The sequence below is a fragment of the Scatophagus argus genome, chromosome 17 (assembly GCF_020382885.2).
Source record: "Scatophagus argus isolate fScaArg1 chromosome 17, fScaArg1.pri, whole genome shotgun sequence".
NCBI lineage: Eukaryota > Metazoa > Chordata > Actinopteri > Scatophagidae > Scatophagus > Scatophagus argus.
The window spans coordinates 4,842,987-4,870,829 of record NC_058509.1 but is presented as its reverse complement, the minus strand read 5'-3'; the positions used below and the strand labels follow the sequence as shown (position 1 = coordinate 4,870,829).

General features: G+C 40.6%; 1 protein-coding gene and 1 long non-coding RNA gene across 5 annotated transcripts; one reads left to right on the top strand and one right to left on the bottom strand.

Annotated features, from left to right (window-relative positions):
- The first annotated feature begins 75 nt into the window (after positions 1-75).
- On the top strand, positions 76-10,343 carry LOC124074723 (T-cell differentiation antigen CD6-like). 4 transcript variants are annotated; one of them, XM_046417909.1, is made up of 13 exons: positions 78-314; positions 1,480-1,554; positions 2,917-3,198; positions 4,111-4,425; positions 4,718-5,032; positions 5,505-5,567; positions 5,737-5,877; positions 6,787-6,903; positions 7,148-7,270; positions 7,513-7,584; positions 8,415-8,585; positions 9,243-9,289; positions 9,421-10,343. In XM_046417909.1, the coding sequence occupies exons 1-13, from the start codon at positions 263-265 to the stop codon at positions 9,454-9,456; spliced, it is 1,809 nt and encodes a 602-aa protein (XP_046273865.1). In that variant the 5' UTR covers positions 78-262; the 3' UTR covers positions 9,457-10,343. The 4 variants fall into 4 exon arrangements, with proteins under 4 accessions (XP_046273866.1, XP_046273862.1, XP_046273865.1 ...); XM_046417907.1 differs by having other exon boundaries at positions 81-314; positions 9,243-9,335; XM_046417906.1 differs by having other exon boundaries at positions 77-314; positions 9,243-10,343.
- Positions 4,891-27,472, bottom strand: LOC124074724. The gene is made up of 5 exons (XR_006845904.1): positions 26,868-27,472; positions 6,761-6,912; positions 6,260-6,341; positions 5,779-5,854; positions 4,891-5,024 (listed from the first exon to the last, which is right to left on the bottom strand). It is a non-coding gene; the product is annotated as an uncharacterized LOC124074724 (long non-coding RNA).
- Between the last annotated feature and the right edge of the window lie 371 nt (positions 27,473-27,843).

Here is a 27,843-nt window from a genome sequence, read left to right as displayed (position 1 = left end):
CATTTAAGTAAAGGGGAGGTTTCAGCAACATGGATGTGGTTTTGGTCCTAATATTAACTTCCAGTGATAAACAAGAGACTTTCCTCCTGTCACAGCGCACAATGTTAAATGGGAAGTTCTGTCAATCAAATTACAAAAGAGCGAGAGAGGAAGTGAAACTCGTTTGTGCAGGCAGACTAAGCAGATTCTGCTTGAAATGAGCCAGTTTGAATTTTGACCTCGAGGGCACACAACAGAAGCCATTTCACTTTCAGTCTACAACATGAAGCTGGTGAAATGTGTTTTAATTGTCCAACTGTGCTGTCTTTGTCAGGGTAACGTATACATTTTAATATTCATGTTAAACTTACCATCTAAAAGTTAGTCAGAAACTGTTGGTTCCGCTGTGAGTTGTGAGAACTTTTTATGCAGCTTTACGGAGATTTATTTTTTTTTTGGATTTTGGATGTAAAGTTGTAATTATATTTACTATTTTTCCAAGTGTGCTAACTCCAAAAGTGTTTTTCACTTACATTGCATCAAGTTTGGTCTAAACTACAGCTAAAAGGAGAGCAGCAAATACGCTTTGTTATTACATTTTAATGGAAATGCTAAACAGCAGAAAGAAGGTTTCTGTTTTTAGTTCATAAGGGAAATCATAAGAAAAGCAACATTATTCATTTTACAAGGATAAAGAGACCCACTGCTATCTAAGGGATGGAATTATTTTTTGGTAAACTGCTGACAAAAGTACGGTGCAGTCAGCTAAACATTATATATTATAGTTCATGTGGCATTTAGTTATATTTGCCGTTATTTAGTTTTTGTAGATTTTAAGTTTACAATTGCATAATTTTCATTTGTATAATGATTCTCCGTAAGATAGATACTTTATTGATCCCGAGGGAAATTCAAGAAAGAAAATGACTTGGGAAAAAATAAAATGTTCTTTTACAGAGATGTTGTGGAGGTTAACAGCAATAAGCAAAAAGGTGCAAACTACGAGAAATGGAGTCCTGGATGAAAAGTAGATAATCTGCATTTGTGTAGACTAAATTTAAAATTTTAATCTTAATATTTTTTATATTTCATTTTTCTCATCTTTATTTTTGACCCTACTCTTCAGTCTCATCACATTTCTGATCCATTTAAACATTTGTTTTGGACGTTGGAAAGTGGAAAACATGAAGTTGGTTGTAGATGAGAGTAGAACCGAGTTCTACAAGAGGAAAATAAATGTGGTGTAAAGGGTAAAATGCAGAAGATACGCACGGTAAACGGTGACATCTTCATGTTTCACTCACGTTGCACTCCAAGGGCCTGCTGAAAAAAAAGAATCACAAACTTGGTCAAATGGTTACTCTACAGAAGACCTGTAGACAGCTGTGGTTGATGTGGGATGTGGTATGTGGAGTGTGTGTGTGTGTGTGTGTGTGTGTGTTGGCCTGTACGGGCTCGATGTCTACACTGAATCTTGAGTCTTTTCCATCTTCATCTCAGCTTTGCAGAACTCATCTGCTACGACAGGCCCGACTGATGTCCCAGTGAGAGCAAAGGAGCAGGAAGAGTTCAGAAGTAAGCTAAAGAGTTTTTTTTTTTTTAACAGTGCAAATGTGTTATTTGGGAAGATCATTTCTACCTCTCTTATACACACAAACACAAACACATATAAACATTCACGTATAAATATCCTTGCTCTTAATGTGACAGGATGTGGGGTGACCTGCTTATGAAACACATCTTGGTGAATTTTGCAGGTGCAAATCAAACAGCTCAGCGGCGCATTCTCCCACACAGACTTTTCTCTGCAAGCAAACTTTGCTCTTATTCGTTTCTGTCTGGCTTTGTGCTCAACTGCACTCTCACTAGCACAGTTTTGACCCAGAAACGCCTCAGTCGGCCTCCCGCGCCCTCTAAAGCAGGCATGTACAGTTAATTCTCCTGTCAGTGTGTCCTTGACTGAGGCACCGACTAAGAACTGGAGCTGCCAAGTGCTTCTAAAACCTACGATGGGTTAAATACAGAGAACGAATTTCCCTAATTAACAGTCCAGCACATTTACATTCTGAATCACTGAAATCTTAAATAACAAAGTAGTAACTGCAATGACAAAATTAGCTACATTTCTACTGCAAATTACACAGTAAAACTGAGAAATGTAAAGATTACAATAAGTATGACTGTATGTGCTACTGTAAAAAGGAAATCAAGAAAATGGTTTTTATGTTTATTGTACAGATGGCAGTAACAAAAACCTCTTCCCAGTGTCAGCGTGCTGATATTTGAAAGTTGTATATGAGAGTCACAATTTAGAAAATTTCATATACTAAATTATCACGCACAAATTGCCACCATATATTGAAAATTAATACAGAAAGTGCAAACATTTGAAATATGTAGGTTCAGTCACCGAGTTCAGTTAAAATACTTCTACTTCTTCTTTAGTTTTCAAGTGAATATTTTAATTTGTATAAACTCCCTTTTTCCTGTACCAAAACATCAAGATTCATATTCAGAGACATGTGGCTTGAAAGATAAGATCACAGAAATAAGATAGTGTTGTAAACACTTACATGTGTATTGATCCACAGTTGAAAATAGTCTCTAACAAATGCACAGATTCCTCCTGTATGAGTAACATTTGCTGAAAACTGCCGTGCCAGGCTTTTAGCCATAATATCACAAAGTGCTAACTGAACATTTCCAGCACATACTTTTGGAGGAGTTTTATGTACTTAGCGTGTAAACTGCCAGCTTAAAAGAAAGTTTCTTTGATGCCAGCATAAAGACAAAATGACTGACTTGTTCTCATTCAAACTCAAAGCACAGCATCAAGATGAATGCTGGATGTTCCGCAGTCTTGACACCCGATTTTGAGGTTTACTGAAATAAGAATCGTATAAATCATTTTGTGTTTCTGCCTCTGTGTGTCCTCAGGTGACCCTTACGTTGACAGACCTGCTGGTAAATGTAGCTTCACGCTGAGGATGCCCGGAAACAGGAGCCATGAGGCGGTGATGTTACCATCAAACTCTACAGATGTGCTGGTTAAAGACATCTGTCAGGATCTGGACTGTGGCAGCGTCTATCAAGTGAATGAAACCCAGTCACCTTCCAATGTCAGCTGCTTCCACGACTGTGTGTACCAGGATGGTCGTTTGCAGAACTGTTCAGAGCGCATGGGAAGTGAATGCACAGCGATTGTTGTAGCTGTTTGTGGTAAGCTTTAATATCTTTTGTACTTTTAAATCTGAACTGTGCACAGAATAGCTGTAAGAAAAAACATTTTATTTTGCCGCTCTTTAATTGTGTTTCTTCGTGTCACATTTTGATTTCTAAGTTTACGTGGGCATAGCAGCACATTATCATTATGACTTTAGAGGTTTTTACTGGAAGCACATGTGAAACAGTTTTGGAAATTCCATGAAAGTGAAAGGTTGTGATTTCCAATGAACTTTTAAGAGAATTTTCTAATTTATTAGAGAAAAGATGAGTTAGCATAAACTAGAGTCGCCCTGCAGAAAATATGAATTAGGTTTCACCAAAGCATCAGCAAATCATCACTTTAGCTACACCGATCTTTATGGCAGGTCCCCGAAGCAAGCACAAACAGTAATTAATCTACTAAACACCAACACAAAGTAAAAACAAAATCAATGAAATGTGTAACCTCATCAGAAACAGCTACTAGTTGTATTAGCAACACATTAGACTCTCAAAACTGGCATAATGGCTGCAGAAAAACTAAATGGTCAAATCACCAAACAGCTGCACAAAATGTTGTTTCAGCGTACATGCTGAAACAAGACAATTTGGTGCAGCAGATAAAAAATGCCCGTTAATATTCTACATTCTTGGTCACAAACCTGAGAAAATGACGGAAGTGACAAACTGTGATGGAAGTGTGAAACCAACTGCTGCTGCAGAATACATCAAACAAAAGCTGTGCATTAGAAATTTGTGACTGAGAAATCTTCCAGTAAACGGTTCAGAATTAGAGACAGAATTACAAATTTGCAAGGTCCTAAAGGAATGCCTGTCTCACTGTCCAGTTACTGTGAGTAAATTACACTTTTATTTCCCAGCCCTTCACCATAAACATCTAAGCTGACAACATGATAATCTCCTCAGGCCACCAGCCTGCTCGGCTGGCCGGAGGACCAGACCGCTGTGCTGGACGGGTGGAGGTGTGGAGGAATGGCATGTGGGGCACAGTGTGTGACGACCAGTGGGACCTGCGGGATGCCGACGTGGTGTGCGCCCAGCTCGGCTGTGGATACGCGCTCAGTGTGGCGGGACAGGGTGGCTCCTTCCCCCCGGGCAGAGGACCCGTCCACCTGGACGAGCTGAACTGCACGGGCAAAGAGGACAACCTGTGGGCCTGTCCTGCCGCACAGGACGATTCCGACTGCGGGCACAAGGAGGATGCTGGTGTCGTATGCTCAGGTCAGAGTCCATCAAAAAAACATATGCAGAGAAAAAAAAGAAAAATAGCAAACTGGAAACACTGATTGGCTTCGCATAAAGTTAACACAAGTTTAATACTGAAATCTCAACTCAAAGTTACAGCTGTCTGAAGTGGTCGTCTGGTCGAAAGCCCCAGAAACAGAGAGGGGAGCAGATTCAAAGAAGAAAAAAATGTTTATTTCTATGTCTTATTATTGTGGTTCAGTGGCTCTCATTCGCCCACAACACCTAATAGCTTCTCAGTTTGTATTCCCTGTGCGTCTCTGTGCAGAGATGAAAGCGATCAGACTGACCGGAGGTGTGGACCGCTGCTCCGGTAAGGTGGAGATCCATCGGAACGGCAGCTGGGGGACGGTGTGTGATAACTGCTGGAATAAAGACATGGCCTCCACTGTGTGCTCCATGCTGCAGTGTGGCACCGAAGTGGAGAAATTCTCCCAATTTCTCCCTCCTCTGGTGCACAACAACGGCACACTGTGGTACTATTACTGCGCTTCAAACAAGCAGAGTCTCTGGCAGTGCAAGGAGATCGCCAACAAATCACACCTGTGCAAGGACTCAAAAGCATCTGGTGTAATCTGTAAAGGTGAGCGACAGGTAGAGGTACAAAACAGGGATCAAAATCACTTATGAACAACGTTCTTATTTTATTATTTGACTGTCTTTGTCAGTGCAGGCCACAAATGTTTCCAAAGAGAAGTAGCTGCTAATTTTCTTTAAATTAAATTCTGCTTTGTTTATTTTATGATCATAGCTGAGATAGAAAACTGACATCAAAAAATGAGAAACTCCTCTGTTTTTAGTTGTTTCTAACAGTTCATTTTTAATTTAACAAAACATAACAACAAAAAAGGACTTCAAATTAGAAAATGTTATTGTGAACCTCTTCTGTCCCGTATTTTCTGACCTGCTGTTCAGTCTCCTGAAATGAATCCTGAGTTCATGTTGCTTATACAGATAAATCAGGTGAAAATGTGAGACTTTAATTTCCTCTCTTTATTTGTCACCTCACATCCAAACTGCGTTGAACTTAAAAAGTCAATCGTTTCGTCACGCAGGTTCGCTCGGGTTTCCCACACCCAGCACAGCCGCCACAAACACAGTGACCATGTGGAGGACCGGTACGTGTTCTCGCCTGACTTAAACACACGTCACTCTAACTGTTCTTTGGCTTATTTAAGAGCAAAGTCACCTGAATGTGTCTCAGTGTGTACAGTATGTAAGAATTAAGACCACATGCGTCTTCAAACAGAGCACGACGTGATTTGTTTTTCTGTCCGTCCTTCCCAGAAGGCGCAGCCACGCTGGGCCCTGATGTGGGCTTCTCCTTACCGTCTCCAGAGCTCCTCAGCACCATCTCGCTGTCTGTGCTGCTCCTCGTGATTCTCATCACCAACACGGTGCTCTGCTGCCATTACAGAAGAAGACACGGTTTGTCTGGGCTGCAGTCTCACTCCTTTCTTATTAACAGCAAAGTTAAAAAAAAAAAAAAATCTGCCATGTTAGTACGTCTAAATTTAATTTATTCGATTTCAGTCTTAGAATATCAAGGTGGGCTTTTGGCACGAGAACTGATGAAATCAGATTTTAGTTTGTGATTTCATGTGGCTTTGGATACTTTCTGCTCCTCATGAAGGTCACCACATGACAGTAAATACACTTCTGATAATATTCACAATGCATAAATCAGGACAGTACAACACTTCTATATTTATAAACCCATTAATGGCCAACTATGATTAAAAACAGGTTTCCTTAAACAGTGCTGTTTTAACATCCACCTACTGATGGAGTAAAGTTTCTCTGTACTCACCTTAAACCTGAACATACCAGCAGGATTTTGTGCCATCAAAAGTCGAGGTTCAGTGCACAAGCATGATGTGGATCCTTGAAACCTGTGGTGCACAAACACTGAGAGTGACTTTTCAGTGAACCTGACATCTTTCATAACATCTTCATATGCATATTCACAGGCTGTGGAGTTTTCAGTGAGTGAGAAGGCGTACATGTAGTTTTAAGAATGCCAAACAAGGGAAAAAAAAAAAACACACATCAGATTCAAATTATTATTCAAGGCAGATGTTTTTGTAGATTTTAAAACATGTCCAAGAGGATCATTAATATCAAGTCTCCATCTCGTGTCTCCTGACATTATTCAAACTGTAGTCCATTCTTTCAGCGCATATCCCATGTAATCTCATCTTTTAAGCATCTTTACACTAAATCATTTTTGTGATAAGAAAACCCCCCCAGGAAATCTCGTCTCTCTTATTTGACAGCAGATACAGCGAAACACACAGGATACAATACTCACCTTTATCTGGGTTATTATCTCCACAGAGCTGCTGCTCCAGCAGACGCGCAGAGGCAGACACCCGCCCTCTGAGAATCACTCCAACAGCTACCAGGACGCTGTCAACCTCATCAAGGTCACCGCCAACCCGCCTCAGACAGATGGTCAGTGAGCTGATCATTTCCCACAAGATCACAAATAAAAACCTGAATGCGTGAGCAGAATTTAATACTAACACAACTCGGTCTTTTCTGTCTTCGTACCCTACATATATGCGTATTTATATACATGCACGGTGGTGAGAAAGTTGCAGAATTGTGCAGCACCTACCGAGCGTATAGCCATCTCATCAAGTCATTTTTTAAATTTTTTTTTTGTTGTTGTTGTTGTGTGTGTTTTCTCAAAAAGCCCCCTCCAACCCCAGGTATCTTTGGACCCAGCTTAGTAGTGTTGACAGCACATCAGTAGATACAGACTATGAGCAGTATGAGCCAAGCAATGACCCGTCTGTCCCTTTATCAACCTTTCGGAGTGAGCTACCTTCCTTTATTTCCTCTCCATTTGTGTTCGTTCCTGTGTGTTTCTCAGTCCTTGCCTCTTAAGCTGTTCTGTCGCTGTGTTGCAGCGTTATGTGGTTTAGGCTGCTATGCCATGTGTGTGTGTGTGTGTGTGTGTGTGTGTTTGTGTGTGTGTGTGTGGAGTCTTTGCAGATCAATGCACTGACTGTTTGCAGGATGATTTGTGATTAAAATACTGCACCGTTCTGCATTCAGATTCTCAGAGGTACAGAACAGACGTGAACCCTGTGACGAAGCCCTCAGGCCTCGACAGCCTTGTTGAGGAAGGTGAGTTGCTGCGAAGTCGTTAAACTTTGCAGATCATGATGCTGCCGCTCTGAGGAATCACAGAGGATGGCAGAAATATTGACTGAGTTTTAAATGTGACTGGGACTTTTCTGAACAAATTTACCAGTGTGAGCATGTTAGCATGGATGTATGTCTTTGGCAAATCTCATTTATTTTTAGTTATATTTAACCTTGATTTAAGAGCAGCTTTGTTTTTGGCTTGATTCTGTCATAAACGACCCACACATAGCGTACTTGTTCAGATACATGCACACACGCGCAGGATGAACAAAAACAAAAAAGGCGTTTGTCGTGACATGCAAATTTAATAATAAAGGTACGCTGGATTTTGACTAAAATGCTAAAATACTCCCTTTTTTCTTTTTCTTTAAATAAGAAGTATTTACACCTATTTTCATAAACTGTAGTAGGTATATTATTTGGCAAAGTTTAACTTTTGTGCCCCACAGTTTTTACTGTGCCTAATATTATACCTTTTTTATACCTAAGGATCTCTGGTCTCTATTGTTAGATACTGAACTCTGTTAGCAGTGAGTAACCATTTTAATGGGTTCATTGCTGTCATCAAAGATGTCGTGTAAAGACGAGGGAAAGACGGGTAGAAATTACCTACTCTGTCACATGTCGATTGCATCACAGCTGTAAAATTTTCTTGCACCAAAAACTATAAATTTTAGTTAGGCATTAAACATCTGGACCATTTTGTGAACCACAGAGTGGCGTCATCTCTGCAAAATACAATTCATTTCCTGTTTCTTTTTTAAATTATTTGTTGTCTTTTATGTCAGACTTTGAATTTCATTTTTCAGGCACTGAACCCAATGAAGAAGTGATGGGAGCCTTCATGGGGTATAACAACGACTCTCCAGATGCTCCATATGCCAGAGTGTCAAAGATCTCTGTGGACTCATTTGAAAGCTCCAGTACCTCCTCTGGGGAGTGCTACGAGAACACAAACGGCTATGCCAAGGTCGCTTCTGGTCAGTCGGCTTTCGTTCCCCTGCTTCCCTTCGGCAAGTGCTTTGCTGTGAAACTGAACTAAGGGACTGTTCAAAACTTTAAAAGGAATCGTACAAAGATTCATTAGCAGCCTCACATTCCTGCTGCAACACGGTTTGGTGGCCGCATCACATTTCAGTGCATTCACACCTTTAGTTGAGCTAAATATTAAGATACAGCAAGTGGGCATATTTTGATAACTTTGAACTGAGCCAGGCTAGCTGTCTCTCTCTGTTCACATATGCAGGATATTACTATACTAGGCTAAGCTAAGCTAAGCTAACTGGCTGCTAACTGTGGCCTCATGTTTGCCGTACAGACATGAGAATCGTACCTGCCTTCTCATGTAGCTCTCAGCAAAGAGGAGGTAAACGAAGGCCCTAAAATGCTGAACTACTCCTTAAAATCAGGATCCATCATCTCACATTTCCTCTTCAGTTAACGTTTCTTTAAGCTTTTCAGTGTACGATTCATCTCGCCGCCTAACCACAATAATTTCTGTGCAGTCCCTAAACTAAACCTGTGGGTGTTTGCAGTAGGAGGATATGAAAAACAAAAGCCAATCTGAAACTGCCTCAAAAGGCTTGCACAAAATCATTTTTTATAAAACCTAAACACATGATTCTCACAAATTGCAGAGCCAGGAATGAGCCAGTCAACTGCTGTCAGTGAAACTCCTTACCCTGTAAGTAGTAATCAGTGTTACTCGGGAAACACTGCAAACAATTCAGGTAAATGTCACCAAACAGAAGAACAGATGTTACACAAAATAAGATCCGTAACAGCCGCTGATGTTTGTCACTGTCCGATCAACAGGTGACGACGACGACGCCCCCATCTACTCCCCTGTGAGCCCCGATCCAAACATGTCATCTGAGGATGACTACGATGACGTCGAGTAGTATTCAGTGATACTGGACAGAGGAGGAAACTTCAGCTCACAGAGACAAAGAGTTTGGGACTCAAGTGGCCGATACAACAGTTACCTGTGATTTAGACATCTAAAAATGTTCTTTTGAGGACCTGAAACTTCCCAAACTTCCGTTTCCTGTGAATTGCGATGAGTTCAGTGTACTGTTCTTTTATTGAAACTTGAAATGCAGAACTTATAAAGGGACAGTTCAACAAAAATTGTGGACTTTTTTCCCTGATACTGCTAGTCCTGTTTTGCCCTCTAGAGATATTTGGTGTGGGTTTCCCAGTTCAGGAGATATCGGCTGTAAAGATGTAAGTGGGTCATGATTTCTGGAAAGAAACATTGTTGTTGAGTTTTTCAAATATAATTTGTTGGCACTTTGAGCACCACAAGGGAAGTGCCATCTAGTTCCATTATGTTCAAGTGGAGGCAGACATCTCTACAACTGATACCTCCAGAACTGTGCAACGCACACCAAAACCATGTAGAAGGATAAACAGCACAACAGGTAAGAGGACTCTTTTTAATGTTGCATTTAATGATGCTCAGATATCTGACATGTCAGGTCAGGCCTTGCTTTTTGTCTGCACTGCCATGCGAAAAACATGATGAAATTATCACTTGGATGGATCAGTAAATATCAATATCTAAAGCCGGTGTGAAGGTATGAAATCAAACTTAGAAGTGTGTTCTGTGAATGTAGCAGAAACAACTAAGACGTATGTATGATGTATTTAATATGTTTGCGTAGAAGTTTTTGTTGTAACCAGTATATATTGTGAATAATGTGCTAATCTGTACAATAAAACTACTGAATTTCTAATTGTGATGTGAACTACATGGCTAAATATTATACTTAATGTGATTGTTGAACACATCATTCTCAAACGACGGGCATTAATCTCCTTAACAGCCTTTGATCTTTAATGATTACAGTGGCGAGCCGTTCATTTGGTACCTGGGCCTTCAGTGGGGACAAATCTGACTTAGTCCACCTCTTAATACAACCGCTATCACGCCGCAATTATAAAAAAAAAACAAAACATCAATACTATCCAAAAACGCGATATGACAAGGCGTGGCATTAGAGAGAGAGGAATTTCACGTGTTGAGGATAATTACCATTATTAATATAACAAGAAATACAGTTAAGACAACTCCAAACCTCTACACTACAACCGCAACTGTGCCATGTACATCATCCGGAGCAGTTCAGAACAGCAAGTCGCACTTGGCTGTGACTTTTGCTCTGACCGACCAATCAGAGGAGCTGCCCCTGGGAAGCGTCACAGCGAGGATTTTGAAATCTGATTGGTTAAAGAAACAGTCAATGGCTAATATAGTCTTAATATAGTCTAAAGTGCGTGGGCCAGCACTACTGATTCTGAAGGCCCTGGGCAGATTAGACTGACATGGCAACACATAGAGGCTGAAATCTGATTGGACAAAAATCGAATATCCACATTCACATACTGGAAGCGGTGCAGCTGAGAGAAATGATACGAAATGAAGAGATTAAACTGTTGGGACTAAATACAATTTCATGGAACAAATATTAGAATTTAGGTTGTAAATGTAGGTCAGTGCTTCTGTTAGTGTTTAGACCAGCAGATAAGACCTTGCTGGCCCTGACAGCCCGCCACTGAATGATTACGGTAAACTCACTGCTTTACATGAAAATACATGCACAAACAACCATCTACCCACCTGTCCAAAAAGACAGCAAGGAGCCCACATCCCTTTGTACTGTGCAGAAAGCCACATTCATACACACACACACACACACACACACACACACACACACACTCAGTCAGTGAGTTTTCAGTTTGCCTATCTTACATTATGCCTTCCAGATTAACCTGAACATGTTGGGGTCACGGCTCAGTTGCTCCACACCAAACTGGGAAAACCAAATCTCTACTAACCTCACACCTTTGTGCATGGAGAAATTATAATGTTGAAACAGCAGTTTGGGAAAGCCTTCAAATTGCCAGTTTGCAAGTTTGAAAGCACCTTATTGTCTAAAATAAAGCTTTTTGCTGTTGACATTTTGCTTTATTGGACTAAGTTCTCTGCCAAAACCACAATGAACGCAAACCACAGACCAAAGGCACACAAAAGTGTTTGTTCCTATACTTTTGGCCACACAGTGCATTCAAGTTACGTGCTATTGACTGCAGCATGACATCCTGTGGACATCCTGTGTGAGCAAACTATCGAGTTCTACCACAAGGTGGCACTGCAAGCTTGGAAGAAACTAAAGGTTTAAGTGGCGTGCAGCCCTCGCACGTAACGGAGGACAAAAACAACAACTTGTAATACCATAAAATATTTGCCAAAGCAATCCTTTCCAGGCTGTAACACTTTGTGACAAATACCCATTCGTGCTGAGTGAAATAGAAAAATTATGAGAGGGGAACTTTGGATCCTGATTGGGGCCAACATAAACCATCAGGGCAGTTTGAAACCAGACCTGGCACACAGCTCTTCTTGGTCCATTACATCTACAGCAGCTGCAGAGCATCAACGCTTTCCCTGATCCAGAGTGACGCCTTGAATCAAAGTCATGTCTTGTTTTGTAGTGGTAAATATGACAAACTGCTTCAGAACACCTGTAAAACTTTTCATGGGGGGTAGCAGTCATGAATGCACGGATAAACATGGATTAACTCCAGCTCAGCTGACGTGGGAAGTGGGAGTGATGATCCACGGGGCTGATAACCAGCAGAATTGGGTGTTTTTTGACTGGAAGGTATTTGGCAAGGAAGAGGAGGAAGATGAATGTGTGTGTGTGTGTGAGAGAGAGAGAAAGAGGGTGAGAGGAGGCGAGAGGAGGAGGGTGGGCGCGGGAGGATGAGGGGTGAAGCTGAGGAGAAAAGGAGGAGGGTGGAAAGAGAAGTTGGCGGAGATAAAATGTGTCTGAAAGAATCATATATTACACTCAAATTTAGTCCAGAGCTCTGCATCGAGATAAACAGGCGAATTAACGACCAGATCTCCTTATGAAACTCAATCTCTTTCACATGCCAGAGAATCCAGCGCACACACACACACACACACACACACACCACTTAACAGAGATTCCATCTAAAAGTATGCAGTGTGATCTATTACAGATCCTCCTCAAACAGTTTCCTTTAGTTTTATTCCGCTCTCAATGATTGATAAGTCAGAATCTTGGATTTATCTGTGGATTTACAGTACTGATTAACATCAAGGGAAAGAAATGTAGTACACTAATACTACTATAAAGTAGCTTGTAGTATTTGAGGGATTACAAGATCAACCCTCTGTTTTTACTTTGTTCATTAAATCAGTTACACACAAAGGATTATGGCTCCATAAGTCCTTAAGTTGCTTAAAGTGTCCCGACAACTGATCCTGCCCAAGTTTAAACTTTTGAACTCTGTTTTGTTGCAGGAGGCCTAGAAACGACAGAACCCGATGGCAAACAATATGTAGACTTTACAGCTGCTGGATTAGCAGAATGTAATATAAAGAATATAAGAAAAACTAGAGTTTGGGCCGCTATAGCTTTGGGGGCTTCCAGCAGGGGAAATCTGATGACAGTACGTGTTGCACTCAACATTGGTGTTGCTTTTCTGTGATGAAATATTTTTAAATCAGTGTTAACTAACTGACTTTTTCACAAGATCTCTTGTCCTCCAGTGAATGCATATTGTTGGTGATTTTGTAATCTCATTATGGGCTTTTGGACATGTGGTTGAATGAACCTCCACGCTCAGGTATTTTTATACAGTGAACCAAATAACAGTAGTGATGAACCCACAGAGGACCCTGCTGCTCCGCTTTAGTTAGGGAGTTTAGTTTAGATTAGTTTTAGGAAAGTATTTAGCAACTAAAGAGCCAGATATTTTCCACAGGATTTGGTGAAGACCAGAAAGGAGACCTTCACAAACACAACTAATTTATTACAGTACTGCTACGTATCTGCTGGATGTGTAAACAGGCAGTTGTCTGCTTACACGTTAGCCATAACAACTTCATCTCTCTGTTCCACTAGCTTCTGCAGCTTTATGCAAAGAAATGTAGCTTGTTCCTGAGGTTCACCGTCCATATTCAAAACAAAAACAACATCCGCTGCAACGAGCTGCTCTTCGAAAACGACACTCTTTCGGTTTTACCACAGCTGAGAAATGATTGTTTCGCGAGTGTAGAAAAACTACAGCTGATGTTAAATGTTTATTCATATTTGTTAGCTGTTTGCAACCTGTGCTGGTGGTGTTTGTTAAAGGTCATTGAGAAAAAGAAAAGAACTACATCCCGCCCTTATCTAGACATATGAAGCGAGTCTCATGACTGCCGAGAAATACACCAGTTATGACTCTGTCAACTTGTTTTTAAGGTTTTCTGCCCCCTAGTGGCAAAGTAAGCCAGCAGCCCCGACACATCAGTAATCCTTCAAACCAGGTTTCAGGTACAACATTGAGAAGAAAACGCAAAAACCCCAACACATCCACTTAGCATCTTACTTCACTGTGACCTTGTTGGTTTTGCTCTCGACTCGGCCCATGTATTGGCACTGCTCTTTGATTTCCAGGGACATATTGCAGGATGGACTGCAGCCAGTGAAATGCAGTGAGGTCATCAGTTTAGGTAAAACCTCCAGATGATTACAGACCCCCCCAAAAAAATCCACTTCAGCTTGTTAATCAAAGCCGTTTTTCCTTCAGCCCAGCACTGGCAAAGATTTATACTAAAGCCATTAAATTCACTCATATTCTGCTCTCCTGATTAGTCACCCTCACAGTGAATCAGCCTGCAGTTTGGCTGTAAAGGACATTACAGCCTGCTTGGCCTGAAGTTCGGGTAATAGTGTTGATTACTCCTCACTCATTAGGTTGCTTTCACTGCTGCTGCTAAGCCCTCATCAGGAGGTTTTTGGCTGAGTGGCCAGCCAGGGGCCCTGATCCAATTCACCTTTAAAGTTCAGTGGACCTGTGTGGGTTGCCACGGGTCAGCGCACCGCTCTCCATGCTGTGCACTCCCAGAGAGGCCCTCATTACCTCATTTCCTGTTACTACTGTACCAGACAAGCATTTGAATCTCATAGACTGCCTGTGGAAAGTTGGTATATTAAAACAGTTGTGGAATTTATGTGTAAGTTTAAAGGAAAAAACAACACAATTAAACATTTCTGAAAACACATCAACAAATCAGAAAATGCAACAAATCAGAAAAATTGCAAAACTGAAAACATGTCACACAAATATAAAAGAATTTCTTGTTTGTGAGAAGTTAAATCAAAATTCTTCCATGATGTTTTGCTGACCAAAACTTTGATTTCTTTTTTTTATTTAGTTATTTACTCACTTACTTATTTAGTTTGCAGTGTTGGACACAACATATCCATGTTTTACCTTAAACTAATTCAATGTCAGTGGTACAAAATGATGCATATGACATTGAAAACTGCAAAGGATATAAATATTATTAACAATCACAAACAACTAGTGACTTGTTGTAATTGTTTATAACAGTTCTCAGGACCGTACCACATCACAATCCTTTGTTTTGGGTCGTTGTATAACCATGAGTAAATTTAAGCCAGACCGGGTTTTTAGTTTCTTGGAAAATTGAAGATAATTTTAGTGTCTTTTCTGAAATGTTGTGTTTTCTGTTTTGCTAATGTGATTCCTCCAGCATTGTTGTGTTTCGTACCCTGGGGCCACCATACGTTTCTTGTAAGACACGTTTATTAGTCTGCATGAAGACATGAATCCCAACATGAAAGCTGGCCTGGCAGTGCAGCGCTTAGCTCATTAACCTTTTTTTTTCTTCTTAGCACCTCGCTGCAGTAACAGCCTGTGGCCTCTTCCCCACCAAGACACATTCATGTAGCTGCCAATCAGGTCAACGCTGCAATTAAGCTGCTTTAAACTTGTTCAGTGGTGCTTGGAGGCCGTAAAAATACTTCCGTTCGAGTGTCAATGGGAGCCTGTGGTGGTTAACGCCGCATTCATGGGAGAATACATTGTGCTGAGTTAATGTACACAGTCTGGTCAGCAGGTCAAGAGGGCAACATGACTGAAGGATAAGACGATGTGCGGTCGTTTCCAGCTGTTTGGGATAAACAAACATTTTAGGATAGGATAATTAAGATTCACAGTATTATATTTTTTTCTAAAGTTGTCCGACATTAAAATTTCTAAAGCAAGTAAGAATTTACGGACGTCGGACGTTTCCTTGTTTGCGTCCGACCAGACGGACTGAACTTTTATGGGTGTGCAGTGCATGTCGGACAGCAGCATCTCGGTCTGAGCACCAGCCAGTCAGGACAGCCGTCATCAATCTTAGTCTGCAGTCAATGGCAGATTGGCTGCCATAAACCAGGCGTGATTGCAGTGTGCTGTTCCCTTCAGACCACAGGAGGCATGGAAACAAAAAAACTGCAGATACAAACAATGTGTGTGGGACACTGTGAACCAGGCCACATTGTTCCATGGTTTACTGTACATGCACCAGTGTTACACAGGAATGATTTATGTATTTGTTGTTCATGTCAAAGTGACCCCATAAACATTCCTGAAACATTAGATGACAACTGCTTGTCAACAAGTTTCAGATGGAAGAATAAAATTTAACAATAAAATAAAATAGTTATGTTCAGCCTGTTAGATCTGTCCACAGGATATTTATGTATAAATTAGCTTGTGGTCATTTGACTGAATACAGCCTTTGATTAAAATTAATGTTTTATGACTAGATTCCTAAATGCTTTTGTTGATTTTGCACTTTAATGTTTGCGAATTTGTTAACAATGTGTACCAAACCACACTCGTCAACACACAGTCAATCTGGAGTTCTTGGGAATCTTTTTTGAAAATTAACCATTTGGCTCCTTTGGAAATACAACCTTGAATTTAGCACATCGATTTTACATTCCTCTGTATTTTTCTGGGTTTTAGAAACCTTGAAAGAGTTAACATACTAGAAATAAAAACTAAATCTTGGTGGGCAGGTGTATGTCCAGAGTGGCTGATTAAGGTGAATCAGGAGCAGGCATTTGCTAATCATGAGTTGTACATTGTGGTAACTTCTGACTTTATTTCCTTCTTTAATGAAGAATTAAAAAAAGAAAAAACATCTCCAGAAGATTCATACCAACAACTCTGGTAACCCAGCAGGTGAAAATCTGAACTGGAGTAAATACCTGGCTCAGGCTCAGCCATAATTTCTGATATCGTCAGTGCTAATTAGCCCCTGTTTACAGGCTAAGATGACAGTAAAAATTCAACCCAGGATCACAGCAGTGTGTGATGTGTGTAATACACCCATCAGCTCACCTTGGCCGTGTCACGTTCATATGTTCTCATTCATAATCACGCCCACAACAAAGTTTAGACTGACTTTGAGAAAAATCATCTCCAAAACATCTCCTTTGAGAAGGACCTAGTTTAACACATTCATCCACCCACCACTGCCTCTTTACATGTGTTCGACTTTGTCTATTCTTGTTATTAGTGCTGCTTGCTGGTCCTTCATGTTTTTCATACCTGACACAATGTCCTACATGCTTTTTCCTGATACTGGGCTCTAAAAATTACACCTATCCTCACGATTAAAATAATATACACTATATAGAAAAAAATAATGGGACACCTCACCATCACACCAACCAAGGGACTTGACATCTCATTCTAAACACACAGACAGCTTTGCAGCTCTAGCAGCTTCCACTCTTCTGTGAAGGCTTTACACAACATGTTGGAGTGTTTCTATGGGAATTTTTGTGAGGTCACACACTGATGTTGGACCAAAAGGCCTGGCTCACAGTCTCCATTCCAGTTCATCCCAAAGGTGTTGGATGGGGTTGAGGTCAGGACTCTGTGTGGGCCAGTCAAGTTCTTCCACACCAAACTCATCCAACCATGTCTTTATGGAGCTTTGCTTTGTGCACTGGGGCACAGTCATGCTGGAATAGAAAAGGGCCTTCAACAAACTGTTGCCACAAAGTTGGAAGCATAGCATTGTCCAAAATGTCTTGGTATGCTTTAGCATTAGGATTTCCCTTCACTGAAAAGGAATGGGGCCAAGCCCAACCCCAGAAGACCAGCCCCATAAAGAGGTGTGTCTGGATACTTTTGTCTATATAGTGTATTTCTTTAACTTTCACTTGAATTCTTACAGTTTGCTCCCTCTAACTGAAAACCAAACAAAAGCTTTTTGAACACATCACTGCATGTCAGTGTGAGCTACTGGCACTGAAACATTAGCACACGCACAGGAAAAGCTACATTTGGCACAGACAGCACATCAGGCCAGGTGAGGGTATGAGTCATCGCCGCTGTCATGGTTACACTGCTTCGTAATTTGTTTGTGCACCCCAGGCAAGGTCATTAATTACAGAGTCAATCTGGGACAACCCTAACGAGTCATGTATGTTAACGTGAATGTGGACGTTTGCGCCAGCAGTCATTATATTGTGTTTTACCAGTTGCAACATTAAATTTCTGTACACAATATTGCATCAGTAATTATAATTCAGTAATGTAGTATACATACATAGTAGTATACATACATTACTATGAAATGGGCCACTGTGAGTACTTTTTTTTTTAATGTACTGTTTAAAAAAAAAAAAAAAAAATCTGCATTTTTGTAATAATAATAATTTCTTCGCTTCCGTATCCACGATTAAAGAATTTCCCCTCGGGGATAAATTAAGGAATTCTGATCCTGATTCTGATCCATTTATTCCTGATCACGTGATCTCAGCAGTCAGAGGACGTGTGTTGTTTTCAGACTGAATAAGGTCACCGCAAGACTAATAGCATGGCAGGGTAGGTGATGGTGAGTGAGCTCAGCCAGCAGGCGAGGAACAGTGTGTGTGTGTGTGTGTGTGTGTGTGTGTGTGTGTGTGTGTGTGTCCTTTCAGCCACTCCATGTCACCAGCTTAACCTTCTGGATTCTCCACATTCCAACCCAAACTCAGGCACAAGTCTCGCCGATGGTCCGTTTAAGGTGATTGACGTTATTTGCTACCATTAGGCACTACTATGTAATTGACCTTTGACCCCTCACAAGCGACCTGTTGAAACAGCTTTAAACCAGATCGTCTAATCTCCATGGGAAAAGCCCTCCATCTAGATTTAGGGCTCTAAAAGCAATCAACACCTAAAGGTGAAGGAGGGGAGCCGGGGTCACCGGCAGCAGATCGCTCTGATCCAGTCGGGGCCAATGATGATCATTTTGTTCAGACTCAGCGAGCCGCACGAATACACAAAATCACAAAAACAACATAATGCTTCACTACAATATTGAAGTCTCTTCTTGCTATTGTTATTCACTAGACAACACATGCCAGAAAAGTGAACTTCACGAGTAGAAGTAAAATAAACATAATTTTATGATCATTTTTAATATTTTTCCAAGGCAATGACTCTTTGTTAATGTAATTTTTTTTTTTTTAAGATGAACCTCTGAATTTGGAGAACAATAAAAACAACAAAAATCAACAAAAAAAATCTGAACACAAATCCTGCTGTCCTTCACATACTCATTTACAGGAGATTTAAAACACAGACTAACACTATACATCCACTAAAGTTATTCATAGTCCATGATGAGGTTTGCTTTAGTGCAAACGTTAACCCCCCAGTTTGTGCCTCTCAAGGTCACACAGCTAAACTTCCCATTTCAAAACAAAAAGATTTAGAAAAAAACAAAAAAATTTAAACAAAACTTTAAGCATTTCTGAACGTACTTTCAGAAACCTCAACTCTTTTAACCATACAGATGAAAAATAGGCAAAATGTTCCTACAGGTTCTCCAAGCTGAAGGAGTTTCTCGACACGGCCCTCTATAACGACAGGTTATTTTGTATAAAAATCTAAAGTAATACAATGTCACACCAATTTAGATGAATATAACTGATAATAAAACCGGATTTGAAAATTGAATTTGGAGGAGGAGGAGGTGCGTTAAAGTCGCTTTTATCGTGTAGCAAACAAAATATTTTTCCCTGCGGCTGGTTTGACACGTCTTTGAGGCTTTGGGAAATACTTTTGGAGCCGCGTGAAGTGTTGTTCTGGGTATTTTAAAGATCACCGGGTGTTTCTCTTTCAGAAAATTGGACGATTAGCTCTGTGACTCAAATGTGAAACGGTGATACACGAGAGGCACAGAGTGGGGCTTCAGTTTGCCACCGAACAGTATGAGAAAATATGAATAGCTGTTTTTAAATTCCTATAAAGGAATTTGGGAATAACAGAAGGACTTTTTGTGGATGGATGACCCCTTTTATTTCACCTTATAAAGCAAATAAGACACAAACTATCAAAAAAGGAAAAAAGATCCAAAATGATTAAATTCTGCAGCTTTTGTTCTGAAACAAAGTCAGTTGAACACCCAACATTTTAAATCAATTAGCTGAACTACTCATGAAAGCATAGAGAATATACTTCAAATTTCTATGGTTAAAAATAACAGAATCTATAAAGTCTGTTGGTAAAAGGATGAAATTTCTGAATATTTCAGCCCGACACGTTGCATGTTTGGCTGCGAAGCCTCAGCGTGTGACTCTTCTAAAATCCACTCTGGTCAAGTTTTCACCAGAGGATGTGATGCAGGCTGACAGTCTGGAGGGATTAACGGAGGTTTGACAACAAGACACTGTGTCCAATGATACTGATCAAAGTTCACTTTAATCCCGTTAATCAAAGAGAAGAATAACACCAAACAAATCCACAGCTTAAAAGAGATGTGATAAAAGATTTTTGACCTTGTGATTCTGTTAATGCTTTGGTTTCTGATCATCTGATATGACCTCAGAAATGCTGCTGCTGCTGCTGCTGCTTTCAGCCGGACCTCCAGAAACACGAAGCTGATTGACAGCCTTATCAAGGCCTGGAGAGCGAAGGACCTCGAGTAAACCTGCTTTATTAGATGAATGCAGGCGTTGTGGGAAGTCCGTCTGACTTCTTGTTAATGCCCACGAATGCTGACCTCTCCCATGCCATGTGACATATGAGCAAAGTGGCTTACAGATTAAAACATGCTTTCATTATCAAGACTGAGCGCGAGAGGACGAAAACTGATTCAACAAACGCCTGCCCAGTAAAACCACAATGAGAATCACGGTAGGCTCTAACTGATAGAAACATGAAACACTGACTACATATCATATGTTTACTGCATTTCTTTAAGGGTGACTTTGTAAAATCTGTCCGGCAACAACAGCCGCAAAAGCGTCTTATTAATGTGAATCAATCTATCAATCAAACGATAAGTTCAGTATGTAAAAAAAAAAACAATTAATTAGATCAAAATGTGTGGAAATGTACATATTTATAAAGTAGATAAAGTAATGAGACAACAGGGAGGCAATGAGAATCTACAGCTTCTTCATCAAAGAATATTCAGTCGTGTTGAACAGGTCAACAAAGTCTAATTATTTTCATAATTATGTGATTAATTAATAATTTCATGTATTTGTGACATTTTCAGACCTTCTGATCGATCAAATCTTCAGCGAATCCTAACACTTCAACAGAGAGTTTTTTGTGTTTTTGCTTGATGAGCGACTCAATTATCAAAACACTTTTACATCTGGCAATTTTCTGTTGATCAACTGATTTATTAACTCGTGAATCATCTCAGTCCTGTGCAAAACTCCATGTAAAGTTAACACACGTACCAAAACATCACCAATAACAGTATTAGTAGTATTAATCATCACAGAAATTTAACAAATCAAAGTACTTCCTCGTCATGCAGCAGCCTTTCTGGCGCTCTGACCTTTGACCTGCGCACTCCTAGCTTGAAAATCCTGACTGCGACACCATTTCCCCATCACTTTATTTCTGTTAAATGCAACAAATGTCCCAAAAACAAGAGTCCTCGAGGTGAAGGTTCTCATTAAAATGTGTTCATGCTTCTGTTTAGCGTCTGCTTGTTTTCCCCCCATCAACACTCCCTGCACATTTACCACGTCTTTGTTTTCACTGCTGCATTCTTCGGTCAGACAAAACCCAGATCCAGCAGTTTATGCAAAGTACAATGCTCTTCTATTACATCCATGACATGTAAAAAATATTTCCTCTTGAAGTTACCACACATTTCCTCAAACTGCCTAAAAGCCTTAATTGGAAACAGACAGCTCGGGTCACAGTAGCCTGAAATATGTTTAAATCTTTTCTTATTTTTCGCTCAATCCAGGAGAATCGCGGCCGTTTTTAGATTTTAATCAAACAGCTCTGGGAAAGTTTGCATGAGAGAAATTTGCTAAATGTTGATTGGATGGATCGCACACCTTTCAGTGAGTCTTCAAGCTCCAGTTTAAAGCAAATGTTTGTGTATGTTTTCCTTAAAGTATGCATGGGAAAGTGCCCCCGCTCCGGCTTCGCTGTGAATAAATGCATGAATTTATGGCTCTGTGTGTGTGTGTGTGTGTGTGTGGCATAGCAGCGGGGCTTTTTCCGTCTTGTCAATGGAAAACATTAGTGTCATGCCCCCACAAACCCACCCACCACCCCCTCAGCGCCTTTCACCTCCGCCTCCCCCCCCCCTGTTTAATTCAGTCCATCAACACTTCCTTCTTCAGCCTGTTAGTGTCACACTGCATTTCCTCTCCGGCTTCAACCAGAGCAACTCGCCACAATCGGCCCGGTTTTGGGTTTCCCTCAAACGGCAAAGGGCTTCAAAGTCAATAACTGCTTTTTGGATTTTTATTGACCCAAGGACCCGACTCACCCACCACCACCTTCTCTCTCGCTCACCCTCTTCCCAGGTGCCACTCGCTCGCCCCCCCCCCATTTCTTTAAGGGGAATAAATTACAGTGAGGAGGGCGGTTGTGCTGAGGTTTGAAAACTGTGCTGTCTTGCTGATTGCACCTGCAACTCATTTAACAAGGTGTTCAGAAAATGTCGGGCCTTCAGCACCTCAGCGGATCCCCGAATGTCTGCTTTTCACACTGAAGCGGAGTGAGACTCGGATGGTGAAGTCTTCAGCTGAAAAACTCAAGCTTCTGGCACTTCGGGGAGGAGAACGTTGTGTTGGTTGACAGTTTACTCTCGACCTTGAAAACAAATCTTAATCGCAGCAAACAGATTTATTCTGAGCTTTCAGCCATGTGCGGTGGCCTTCATCAGCAAGCACACAGACAATTTTAAGTAATTTTACGTAAAACACAGGACAGGTTTGTAAAATATGATACTTGTAAATGAATAAATGTAACTACATCACGGCATATAAAGCTGTTAAAATGAGCTTTGCAATGACAACAATAACATGCTCCTCATGCGTCATTAATAGCATGAATGTATATGGAAAATATTTAACACTCTGACTGCATGATTTTGTATAAAGAGAATTTTTACTTTAACTAAATACTGGTGCCAATTCTGTGTTTTCACTTAAGATTTTCAATGCAGGACTTTTACTTTTAACAGAGTATTTTTAAAACAATACATCTTCCACCACAGCTCAGTTCTCATGGTTCAGCTGATACGCGGTGATGAAATATTGTACTCTTTATCTGCCTGGCTGCACTCACGATGCAGATTAAGATTTTACATCGAACGTAAGAAGGACTCATAAAATATAGGTTCTCTTGTAAAAATTTTTTTCATCTCATAAAGGTCAACGTTTTCAGGAACATCTGTAACACAGCCTGGTTTTAGTTTCATCACACACTGACTTTCAGATTTTATCTAAATCGTTTTCCATCTCTGTCTCTCTTTGCTCCTTTTTTCTTCAGCTGATGTGAAAAAATGAAAACCATCAAACTTGGGAAACAAAGTTTTTACTTCACAGGGAAAATTCACTTTTGAGTGTGTTTTTGTGCTAATACTTGTTTATAGATTTTTCCCCCCAATGTTGTATTTGCTTTCACTGGATTTTAAGTGAACTTTTCTGGGACTGAACGCACCTACTGATGATGATGTAGAAGTGTGTAAACTCAGTTTAGTTGCTCAGTCTTATCATAATATTAATTAATCAGAAATATTTTTATTAAAGCACAAAAAAGAGCTAAAATCCTGTGTTTCATTAAGACCATAAGGTTCAATTATGTTCAGTTTGTGAATCTAAAAGGCCTCCCTTCTAAAGCAATTTCACCCCTCTGGGATTAGGTTTGCAATCCCAGTGAATGAACCCCATGGCTCTTCTTCTTGTATTGCCAAGCAGTGGCATAATCCATGTTACCATTTCTAACAGCAGGTTTACGCTCGGCAGTCCTCAGTTTGAGATCACACTCTGTTTGACCCACACACATTAAGACTCGCGGGCAATTCAACACATGAATAACATGAGCAGAGAGTATTAATAAATTCCTTTACGTCATATTTCTTTCCTGAAAGGAAGTGATTAAATGTCTTAGTATTTCAACAGTGTACAAATCTTTAAACATCTATAATTATCAAACACTCATTTATAGAGGGATGATCTGATTAACCAGCTCTTAAGGGGGGGGAGGGGGGCATTTTGGATTTATGAAACAAATAGGGTTTGAATTGTGCCCTGAGTTATGCACATGATGTTTATCAGTTTAAAAGACAACTAAGCAAAGTTCCAATTTGTCATGAAGTACAAGAAAATTTGCAATCAGGAACAGTTTCAGTGACGTATATTATGAGAGACTGATTCTCCACCAGAAGGTAAATAATAGTAAATAATAGTATTCTCCAGAATATATGAACTTCTGCTTTCACAAAACATTGGGAATTGTGTCTTGTTGCTCCATTTGGCATAACGTTCTAGCTTTAAAAAAAAATGAACGCAAGATTTGGTTCATCATTAGATCAGATCATTACAGCATTAAATAGTTCACCTCACCACAGATCAGGATTTTTAAAAATACAAAGTGTCTCCCCGCGGGTGGAAAGGAGGAGCGAGAACAGACAATCTGTTGGTAATCAACCGCCCAATGACTGCCTGTGATCTTTTTGGGGAAATCGACTCGCTAATGGCTCGCCTTGTGTCCTGTGTCATTTCCTTTTGATGTGATCTACCAGTGATGATCAGTGATCTGGCTGCGTGTAGTAAAGAGCTCTCAGCAGGCACTTTTAATTACCGGGGGGACTGATTTTGGCCGTGGAGCCCACCTCGTCTGGTTTTTATTTCCAACTGCAGACTGACTGTAAAACAACACTACCAGCGCTGTCACCCAAAACCAAAGCTGCTCATGTACAAAAGCAGCCCGGGTCCTGATTATCATTCTGTGTCGGGCATGTGAGCGACAGTTGCTCTGTTTTTACTTACAACCCCCTCCCTCTCTCCCTCCTTCCTCCTCTTCCTCCTCCTCCTCCTCTTCTCTCTTTCCTTTAAGTATCTTTCTGCACACATAAAAACTGATGTCAAGTGCACACGCTACATGCTCTATCTCAGACAAATCAGAGCCAGGTGCGTCCGTATTCAGAGAGTTCATATTAGAGAGATATTGCAAACATCTGCATGTTCTGCGTGTCCTCATCATTTAGATCCCTGTGTGACAGTAAAAGGCTGCGGAGAGGAGAAGAGGGGAACACCCGCTAAAGAGTAACTCTGCCCGGTTTGTTCTGCTGCCAAAAGGCCTGACTGATGGGGCCCTCACACACACACACACACACACACACACACACACACACATCTCACTTTGGTTTTCTCCCCATCTGAAGGCTTTCCTCTGCCTTTCTTTCATCCCTCGCTTGCTCTCTCTCTCTTTCACACATAAGCTCATTTTCAAATTTTCGCCTTATTAAAGCAGCTCCTCTGGTCTTTACACATAGGAGGTCAGGTTATTCTTAATGTTTGGTTCTGCTCAGACTTAAAGCTTGGGTTTTTTTCTCACGTGAGATGCAGTGGAATGTTTTAGGGGTTAAGGTAGGATCACATCACATTCATACCCCCCCGGATTATTTGTGCTCATTTAGAAACATGATCAGATCCGAATTTCAGTTCATCCACGTCTTTGGTTTAAGACCAAATTCTGCGAAGCTACTGAACTTCCCATCAGCCTCATCTGTACTTTGTGTTTAGTGTGAATTAGCAAATGTCAGCATGCTAACAGGCTAAACTAAGGTGGAGAACATTAAACCTGCAGCACAAAATCACACGCCCTAAATCTGTCTCTCCGCGTCTCTTTTTCTATCCCACTTTCTTCCACTTACTCGTCTTTCTGTGTCCTTGTTTCATGTATCCACGTCCTCTCAGTTCACTTCCCCTTGCTGGTTATCGTTCTCTTACTTACTCCTCATTGTTCTCTGACTCACCCTCATAACATTCATTTTTCCCATTTTTTCTTCTCTCTTCCTTGTCTCCTTTGCTTTTCGTTTGTCTCTCCTTCATGAACACACACACACACAGCTGCTGGCTCTTGTCCTCCTCTCCTCAAGTGCATCAAAGAAGAAGGAGTGGTATATCAGGACTTTTCCAATCTCTATAAAACTTAACCCTTATGAGGTTTTGTGGATAATGCGAGTCTTGAAGATGTCAGAAAAAATGTGAATCTGCACCCTGCTGCCCTCTCATGAAACCTTCACCCGAGGCCACAATCTGTAAGAGACCAGAAACATCAAGTCTGGGAAAGAAGCAACATGAAGAAGTAACATGTGTACCCAAAGTGCATGTGTTCAGATGGCGTTGGGGAGACAGAGGGAGGTTACAGAGAGGGAAATAAGAGACAGAAAAGGATGGATGAGATACTTCAGAGTGTTGTTTAAACAAGTGAAATCAAAGTCCTTACTTAGAAATGAAAGCAAAAAAGGTCCCTTACAAATGCCTTCACAAATTTGTTCTTTACAGCATCAAAAGCCATCGCTTTATGACAAACAGATTCTCAAGTAACACTTAATCTCACTGGAGAATTTGTAGTCCTAAAAAGTAGATTTTAATATCTGCCACTGAGCAACTAAAGTGAACAGCAGTGAGTGGAATATATCAGCAGGAAAAAGAATATTAAAAGAAACTCCAAAAATATTAGTCAGAAAAAAGCAGATCAGTTTCTTGTGTTTGAGATGTTTTTCACCAGACGTCCGAGTCGGATTTCTGAAGGATTTCTGTTTGTTTGTTAATTCTTTGGTATGCAAATAAACACTATATTTGTATAAATGCAAACAAAGCAACAAAAGTGGAAGATATGAAAACTATTTCCACAACTCAAAACCAAACAATCAACCGTACACAAAAGGATGAGACTGACCGACTCCACCTGAGGAGCAACCAACAGGTGTCACAGTCCTGCTATTGGAGGAGCAGGCCGAAGAAGTTTTCAGATTCTTCACAGAAGTAGAAGTATGAATACCACACTTTGAAAATACTGCTTTAAAAACTTTACTTAAGTAGAAGCATAACATTTGCCTACAGGAACAGTTCACCCCAGAATTAAAAACACGTGTCTCCTCTTACCTGTAGTGCCGTTTATCATGTCCGCCTTCTCTCGTTCATCATGGAGGTAAGGGGCACTTTGCCTGTGGTGCTCAAAGCACCTAAACAATACATTAGAAAAACTCCACGGAAATGCTTCTGTCCAGAAAACTCGGGATAATCCACAGATCTCGTCGTGAGCACCTTCGCGAAGGAACTATTTTATTTCCGTATCACTGCGCAGAAACAAGTGCGGCTCTAATGAGCGTGCACTCTAGCTAACCGAATTAATTAAGCTAGGTAACGTTACAGCTCTGCTGAGGAGGACGCCATATTTGTTCACATCCCGCCCTGATAGGAGCACGAGCGGAACGATTGTATACTGATAAATAACTAGTAAAGTCGAGCTCTTAGGCGAAAGTCATGAAGTAAAAAATATTTGTCTCTTAAATGTAATGGATTTTAAGCATACAATTGCACCGAAATAGTCGCACGAAGGAGGAGGTGGGGGGTTTTAGTTTCTACTTACTGAGGTGCGTTCAAGTCCAACCCGCTCATTTTGAACTAACTGTGTTGTCAGCTTGTAGTGACTTCACGTTGGACAAATGACGGAAATTAAAAGCACCGACGCAGGCCAGCGCGCGGACCGAAATGATCACTTTTTAATGTGGTGTTGATGGACCTCATTGTCCCCCAAAATGCTGCGATGTAATAGCAGATATGGGGAAACTCCTCACAGCTGATGCACATTTAAAGAAATTATGAGCAGAGGTGAAACCAGCTGCATGGATATCTTGGAAAACATTCCGAAGATGACTGGGACTTTCCAGCATCACAGTTCAACTGATGTTCACTTCAACAAAATACTTTTTTATTTCCCCTCAGAAAAAGAGGCTGAATTAGTTCATAGTGTGTATATCAGTGCACAATATGAGGGATGTGTCACTTTACTGTCTTTTATCTGAGATATGCATTTATATTGTACAAGCTCACCACAACAAAGTCATAAATCCAAACC

Excerpts from the sequence above, each read along its gene's own strand:
- LOC124074723 (XM_046417906.1), top strand. The coding sequence starts at position 263 with ATGAAGCTGGTGAAATGTGTTTTAATTGTCCAACTGTGCTGTCTTTGT. Across the intron at positions 5,568-5,736 it reads AGTGACCATGTGGAGGACCG|AAGGCGCAGCCACGCTGGGC; the intron begins GTACGTGTTCTC and ends CGTCCTTCCCAG. Across the intron at positions 6,904-7,147 it reads CAACCCGCCTCAGACAGATG|CCCCCTCCAACCCCAGGTAT; the intron begins GTCAGTGAGCTG and ends TTTCTCAAAAAG.